This window comes from Triticum dicoccoides, chromosome 4A (assembly GCF_002162155.2).
Source record: "Triticum dicoccoides isolate Atlit2015 ecotype Zavitan chromosome 4A, WEW_v2.0, whole genome shotgun sequence".
In the NCBI taxonomy this organism is placed as follows: domain Eukaryota; kingdom Viridiplantae; phylum Streptophyta; class Magnoliopsida; order Poales; family Poaceae; genus Triticum; species Triticum dicoccoides.
In genome coordinates, this window is record NC_041386.1 from 505,112,165 (window position 1) to 505,120,021 (window position 7,857).

Below are 7,857 nucleotides of genomic sequence, written 5' to 3' on the forward strand. Positions count from 1 at the left end.
TACTCGGCACAAGTTTGGACCGATGATGGGTCGAAAACGGACGAAATCCAGACATTTGTCCGTTTGGGGTCGCGCATTGGCCCACACTATTCATCCGTTCTATCCCACCCGGACAGGATAGGTCGCGCACTGGAGTTGACCTTATGCCCCGCAATTCAAGAAGAAAAAAACTTATACATCCCGTGCTGCCAAACACGCCAGACAATATTCAGAAAAGCACGCTAGGTGTTCAGCGAGCTACCTGATGACATAACAAATTAAAATGGTGGAGCCTACTTATTTCAAGAACAAATCACTGACAGAAACATCTGGGATAGAAGAGTGCACCTTTTACCCGACGGAAACATTCTTGATACTTTTTCCACGAGTCAATATGACAGCTTATACAGAGTACAGTAAGGCTACAACGAGAGAATTCTCAGGCGAAGATATCAGCACATATGATTGCTACAGCAAGGGCGGTGATAAATTACAGTTCGGATGTCATCCGTTAAGGAAAAAAAAGGAGGGAAAACTTCTTTTCCGGGTGAGAAATAACACCAAACACTGACACCGACCATGCCCAGTGCAGGCAGATTCTAATCTTTTAACTCTATCTTTCGGTAAGATAACCGAGGCAGGTAGCCCAGTACCATAGTTGCATAATACACAGGGAACCAACTACTGTTGCAACATACAGCCGCGAGCTGAGATGCTTGCCATCGCCTATGATTCCTTTCCATGGCACCCTTGGTGCAAAAGCACCAATGCTTGGACACAAGAGAGCAAGCAATTGACGCTCCATAAGCAATGAGCCCAGTGAGGGCAGCTGCACCATCATCATATTGAACTTGTATTTCCGATCAATCTATTGAGAGGGTTTCCAGTCATACTGAAGATTATTGAAGCTATTTGCAGCTCTAAGTCCACCCAACAGCTGATTTCCTATGTCATGCTGTTGCTGATGCTGCTGGTGCTGCTGCTGCTGCTGCTGGCCCAACTGTGATAGGTCATGTGCACTGTGATGCATCCCCATCCCCATCCTGCCATTCATTGCCATCCCACTGTTTGCCATTGCATTGTTTGCCATTGCCATTCTCAGTCCACTAGCTGCACTATTTGAACCAAATCCACCCATGGCCCCAAATCCCATTCCTCCCACTCCTGAGTGATTTGTGACCGCATTACCAACTAAGCAGTTAACCCCATTAATACCAGGGGCAAGTCCGTTTGGTCTCTTCATGTCATTCGCTCCATGGCCAACACCATTCATTTGTGATGACATCATCTCTTGCAAGATTCTCTGAACCGAGCTTTGGGAATCACTTGGCTCAGGTTCCTGAGCCCGAGTTGCAGGTGGCTGCACTGGAGGCAAGTTTGATGATGATACTGCTGGGGAACTGAGTTGGTTTGTGTTCTGAGGGGCGGGCATCATGTTGTTATTGGATGATGTGGGCACCTGGGAAGAGAAAGAGGGAGACGGATTTGACTGCAATGAACTTGTAGAGTTCACCTTGGGAATCACGCCATCATCTCCACTGTTATACAGACCGTTTACGGTGCCCATTGGATGATCTTGTCTAGAATTCACTGAACCTTGGAGGAGCCCAACAACAGATGGCGAGGGTGCAGATGTAGAGGGTGCACACGTCAAAGAACTATTTGATGTCACGTCTGCATTGGCAGAGGCAGAAGCCTGCACACCAGCCATAGGAGCAGAATTTTGGCCACTCTGGTTTGAACTCTGGGGAACAGATTGCTGCTCTTCAGGCTGTTGCTGCTGTGGTTGAAGAGGGTTAATACCTGCTGGACTCCTCCGAGGAAAGTTATGAAGGCTATCTGAAATAGAAATAACAGCAAGTGTTACATATGGCCAAACAAACATAAATTAGCAAATAGAAGGCCATAATACGACGAGAAATCACAGGCTGCTGAATGGCATACCAACATGCTACTGTGTTTTGTGTGACTAGGAACTAAATCAGCAGGAACCAGGCAACTCAGTTCCCCAGCCATTCCCATGAGGATCAGGGGCAGGCACCAATGGTCTAGGAGTATTTAGAAGTTGTTTCCTACCGGAGATGCAATGTTAACTATATAGTTTATATGGTAATCAGGTGATTACAGTTTCCTTCCTACGGAAGTGGTTGGAAAACTTGAAATCACCGGACACGTCATGCCTTGCAAAGAGCATCCATGGGACCTGCGTGGGAGGTGTTTGGCTGGTGACCTGGATAGCCTGGCTCAGGTGCTTGAGGAGTTTGAGCACCTTGAGTGTGGCAGCTGCAGCCTGGGAGCTAATACCGACCTAACAAAGGCAGATGGGAGAGATGAGCAATGGCAGCAAGCTGTGTGCCGCCACCGCATCAAAGCTCTGTCGTTATAGGGCCTGCCTTTGCCGCATACTAGCTCCAGCACTCATCAAGAGGCTGCGACGAGAGACCATCCGGCCACCAAGAGGCTGGCCCACCACTGATGCCTATCACTGCAGATTTGGGATTTCTTCATGCCACATGTTGATGTAGTTGGGAATATTTTATTCGTTATGCTCAGCGAGTTATGGGTCAATTAGGATGTTTATGAGCCATTACAGTAGGTATTGTGGATTAATTGGGCAGGTTAAAGGGTCCAAAGACAGGGGATAGAGCACTCGATCTCTCATCCCTGAAATGGAAGAGAGGCTCCGAGTCTTGAGAAGTTTTGCTATCTTACTGATTGATCCAACATTCACAATGCCAGCTCGCTTTGTCAGACAGCCTTGACTGTACTAGACTCCTTGATCAACCAAACTGGACTTTAACTCAAAAACTGGATGCATGCGGATAGACTAACCAACTCGAACTCTTATCTGTATATAATATATATCTAGCATGGTGGTCCCTATGAATTAGGTGGACCTGCTAGTACCCTGCAAGACTCTTAACTTCCTAACATCTCAACTCCTAATGACTGTCATATACATTCCTTAATTGCTTGGTTTTGTGCAGCTGGCTTACCAACCACAATTCTTCTGCACATATAATGATGTGATCGGCATAAAGCCCGCCATGTTTGTTACCGCTCAGTATTCTTTCATGCCCAGGTCACCAAACAAACACTTATACCCCAGGCTAATCCAGTTAATGGGTCAAGGCAAAATAATCAACATCACAGGCTGAAGCCAGGCACCACTCTTTCCCAGGCATACCAATGTAGCCTTTTATAGTGATGAATGGAATAACGGCAGCATGAAACGATAGTTGCAGTGATTTCTCACCAAAACCGAATGCTCACCTACCTTATAACTACCCTAAGGTACTCCCTCCGTCCCAAAATGTAAGATCATTTTTTACACTCATTTTTTACACCAGTGTCAAAAATGATCTTGCATTTTGAGACGGAGGGAGTATTTAAGAGGCATGCCTACACATGTAGAAAATGTACCACAAGGAAACTTGACTAAATAAATAATGGTAATTAAAAATAGAGCCCAAAGAACACTAATTCCGGTGTTGTGAGTGTAGAGTGGTATGCGGGAGTTTGCGCCATCCTGATGATATGAGATGTGATAAATCAACAAAGTAAAATGATTAAGATGTCATACTGATTGGCCCAGATCCTGTCTGCCTGCTATAGTCAATCAGATCTTTCATGCAGTTTACCACCTCCGCAATCTGAGAGTACCAACATTTTGCATGAAAAAAAATAGGAGCTTATGGTCAGAAAAAAGTGCATACTTATGAAACAATTTAGAAAATATAACACATGAATGGAAACTAGATCAGATTAGAGTGTACCTGAAGGCAGCGGACATATCTTTTTGTATATCCTAAATCATTTACCAAAGGCACCTCCAAGGCTTTAGCCAGTTGGCGCGCACATGCAACAAACCTAATTGTACAAGATTGCAATAAGTATATAGCATGAACTTGAAAAGTACAATGAAAATTGATGGAGTTGGTGAAAGGTAATAGTTACTCAAAGAAACAGTCAGCAAGGAAAGTAAGAACAACTGAACAAGTGTCCTGTTATATAGCATGAACTTGAAAAGTACAATGAAAATTGATGGGAGTTGGTGAAAGGTAATATTCAGTAGGAAACTAAAAGGATAGCAACTAACTAAAAGGAAATATCTAATATATAAACAAATCATTATAATCTCTAACGTGGTGTTTCTAGTTTTCTACATTATGGCCTGATTTATTGCTGCTGTGTCAGACAGGCCCAGGTGCTTGAGATCTCATCATTGAGCTGTGGTGGTGGTCATGGTTTAAACCCTGGGTAACCCCTCCATCGCATCAAGCAAGAGAATGCACATATTTAGAAAAAATTTCTTGACAAATGAAAATAAAAATATCTAATATAGAAAATAATCATAATGATCAATTATTTGGTTCCTAAAATATGCGATTTTTAGCCAGATGAAGCCCGTGTGCACATGATAAGGGTTATTGTAGCACCTAGCTATAGCATGTAGGTTTGCAGTAGTCGTCCTCCCTTTCAAACACTTGGATCATGGGTGCTCATCGCCAAGACTGAGATGAATTACCAACTCCTTTACTTTTGCAAAGCTCACCGGGCACACTTAACTAGTCATGTGCCTATTTGGCAAGAGGAACTTATTTGACAACTTCTATAAGCCCTTAGGATCTGAGACAAGCTGGCACACAGCACTAGCCTTTTCATCCTGTTTTGCTTAAAACAGTAAATCCAGTTGGTTTGGTTTGATCATAAAGGGTGATATGATAAAAACCAAGTCAACTATGGCAGTCAAAAATACTGAATGGCTCAAGAGGAGCTACCACATGTATACATCTTGTGTTATGGGCTAAAAAGTAAAGAGGTACCCCCAGTCCGTGCATAGCATGGGTGTTAATAGGCCTCTGAGACACTCTTCAACGTCAGGGACAAGCAATGCCGCGGGATTGTTGAAACCAAGTGCCTTTGCCCGTCTTCAGACCTTTACCCTACCCACATTATCTTGTTTTGGACTAAGGTCCGCATTATCTTGGCTCTCACCTTGCCATGACGTCCAATGCATCTAAAACAACTCACTGTGGAAACTAGCTCCACCGAACAAATGGCTCCTTTACAGGGAAGGGTGATAATAAATTTTAACAGAACAGACACGTATACATGAAGAAAAGAAGTGGACAAACCATTAACGAAAATATAATAGATAGCACCAGCATCAGTTTGGCTAAACCAAATGACAAGAGAATATGTAAATTTGAATTCAGGAAAGAACTTCAGATGAGAAATATTAAGCACATCAGAGCCGATCTCCTTACGAGTTGCAATTATTCTGCATGTCCTGGGTCGTTAAACTCGTTGAACTTTGAGCAGCAGCCTGGTATTTTTGTACAACCGTGCCAAGCTGACTAACCTGAATTAAACACCACAGTGCAAAAATATAGCAGATGTTCAATCCAAATTGAATATAAATAACAAGATCCATGACCTGTGAGTAAAAATATGTCTAGCGATAAAAAAAATCATACCTGAGGTATTATTGATCTCCGCGGAATCAGTTCCTCATGACGCCTAGCACAAAACTCCCAAGATGCAATCTTCAATCGAAGGAAATGGTACAGGATTGTGCAATATATGTTAGTCCAAAAGACACCACTTATTCAAGAATAGTATCATAAGAAGAACCGATATAATGACAGGAAGAAGAACAACGTACAAAATTGAATAACAGTACCTTGAGGTCTGGATTAAAAACTATCCTTAGATGCCCCTCACGTACCACGCGCAATTGATCAAAGACACTTTCCTGGATTGCTTTTGCATAATCCAAAATAATCTGTCCAGATGCATTCTGGGATTCGCGTGGCATATCAATATACAATAGTTCTTCCAATGTACCACTCGCATATTTGATTTGGCATAGTCGCGGTAAGACCTCTACTGTTGTCTCTGTAAAGATAAGAACATAAGATCAAACCAGAAACACGAGTAAGAGAGGAGGATGCACAAAATTAAATGATGTTTACCAAAGCCCCGGCCAGGCTTTCGATTGCATATTTCGCAGTGCCAGACATCCTGGAGGTGCAAACAAATAAGGAAAGTTATAAATAAGAATTTAAAAGGCAAATTATACTCAAAACACCTATGTGTTACTCCAAATTCTCTAAGGCTATGACTAACTAATAGAACTGAATTTACTTGCATAAATCAAATATAGGAGAACAGAAGAGAAAGAGATGCATATTCTTTTTAGCAGTCGGAGCAAGACACCACCTGAGGGAAAACTCCAGTAGTTTGACGACCACTTCCATAGAGAGACACACACCACCTCTTTTTAGCAGTTGGAGCAAAATACTCATTGACAAAGTTTCTCCAGTACTCTATATTGTTATCCTGCATCAAAAGGAATGGGTAAATGCCCTAAGTTGTAAGTACATGCCTTTTGCTTGGAGCACAAAATTACTTGTTCGAAACAAACAAACAGACAAACAAAATCTTTTACCTGTGGTCTGTTCTGTTGATGATACATGTAATGGGTCAATCTTTTTGCACAGGTACCTGGCTCATAAGGAGCCAGCTTTCCTGGGGTTCTCATGTTTAGACTCTGTTGACGAAGTAACTGCTGCTGCTGCTGCTGCTGTTGTTGTTGCTGCTGCTGCTGCTGTTGCTGTTGTAATTGGTTTCTCTGTAAAGGCAGATTCTTTAGAATCTGTTGGTGTTGCTGCTGATGCTGCTGCTGCATATGCAAAAGACGCTGCTGTTGCAAGAGGTTCAGTTGGGCAGCCGCAGCAGCTTGAGGGTTCTGCTTCGTGAGTTGCAACAAGTGGTGATGGTGCTGCTGTTGTTGCTGCTGTTGCTGCAAGAATGCTGATGGGTCGGAACTCGACTGCTCCATCTTGACTGCACCCAAACCCCTCAACCCTTGCAACTGCTGCGACTCAAATTTTACATTTCCAGCATTGCGGATCATCTGGACTGGGCCATTCTGGTCAGGCAGCCCCATCTGCTGTTCTAATTTGACTCCACCAATGCTGCCACCATTCTCCAACTTCACTGCAGCCTGCGGCTGCGACTGCTGTGACGGCAACTGCTGCTGGTTGTAAGACATCGGCAGTTGATGTTGTTGATGTTGTTGCTCTTGCTGGTGCTGCAAATCCCGCACATCCATCTGCTGCTGCTGCAGGATATCTGAACCTAGGTGATTGCCCAAACTAACCTGCGAGGAGGAGGATGGAAACGACATAGGATCGGATCCTCCAGTGCCAGTAAAATCACCAGCGCCATCAAGGCCCCCTCTCTGCTGAAGGGTATTCATCGGAAGCCCACCGTTTGGCATTTGTCCTGGACTTGGAACAGGGCTCCCATTTCCAAACGATGACCGATTAAGCAGGGAGGAGACATTAGAGGTTGCTCCCAGCAAGCCATTTCCACCAAACTGAGACCTTGGGGAGACGAGAGATGAGAACGGGGACTGCGACTGAAGCATGCCGCCACCCCCACCCATTCCCTGTTGGCCACCACTGAGCAGGCTAGAACTTGTCCGGAGAAGTGAGGCACCGCCTACTGGCTGCCCAGGCCCCATTGGGTTCGGCGGCCCTGACGATACCATCGTTGCAGGCAATGGGAGAGCTACGAACTCAGCAGAAACTACTCCCAAGATCGAGCGCGTCACCACTCACCTCGCCATCCTTTCAGCACGGAACGGCCGCAAGATCCGCCAAAATTGGGCAGGAACAAGGCAGCAAACCCTGAAAACAACCAGAGACTACAGCTTTAGGACACAAGCATTGGATCTAGAGTGGTATCTCCAGCACAAATCTACTGAGCACCAATCCACACCACCCAAAATCAACCATAGAAAGAACATAAACGAGCATCCAAAGCAAACTTGTACTCCTCAAATCCGGCACGACTAAAGCAAAGAAA

The 7,857-nt window shown here is 44.4% G+C and overlaps 1 protein-coding gene across 2 annotated transcripts in view; it reads right to left on the reverse strand.

Moving 5' to 3' along the window:
* Nucleotides 1-328: 328 nt before the first annotated feature.
* Nucleotides 329-7,857, reverse strand: part of LOC119286439 (transcriptional corepressor SEUSS-like) — an 8,638-nt gene continuing 1,109 nt past the window's right edge. For both annotated transcript variants that reach the window (XM_037565819.1, XM_037565818.1), the window contains exons 2-10: nt 6,434-7,679; nt 6,205-6,324; nt 5,958-6,006; nt 5,666-5,880; nt 5,460-5,528; nt 5,250-5,344; nt 3,756-3,849; nt 3,563-3,632; nt 329-1,818 (exon numbers count right to left, since the gene is read on the reverse strand). In XM_037565819.1, coding sequence (XP_037421716.1) covers nt 848-1,818; nt 3,563-3,632; nt 3,756-3,849; nt 5,250-5,344; nt 5,460-5,528; nt 5,666-5,880; nt 5,958-6,006; nt 6,205-6,324; nt 6,434-7,540 — 2,790 coding nt within the window. In that variant the 5' untranslated portion in view covers nt 7,541-7,679 and the 3' untranslated portion in view covers nt 329-847. The remainder of the gene's footprint in view (nt 1,819-3,562; nt 3,633-3,755; nt 3,850-5,249; nt 5,345-5,459; nt 5,529-5,665; nt 5,881-5,957; nt 6,007-6,204; nt 6,325-6,433; nt 7,680-7,857) is intronic.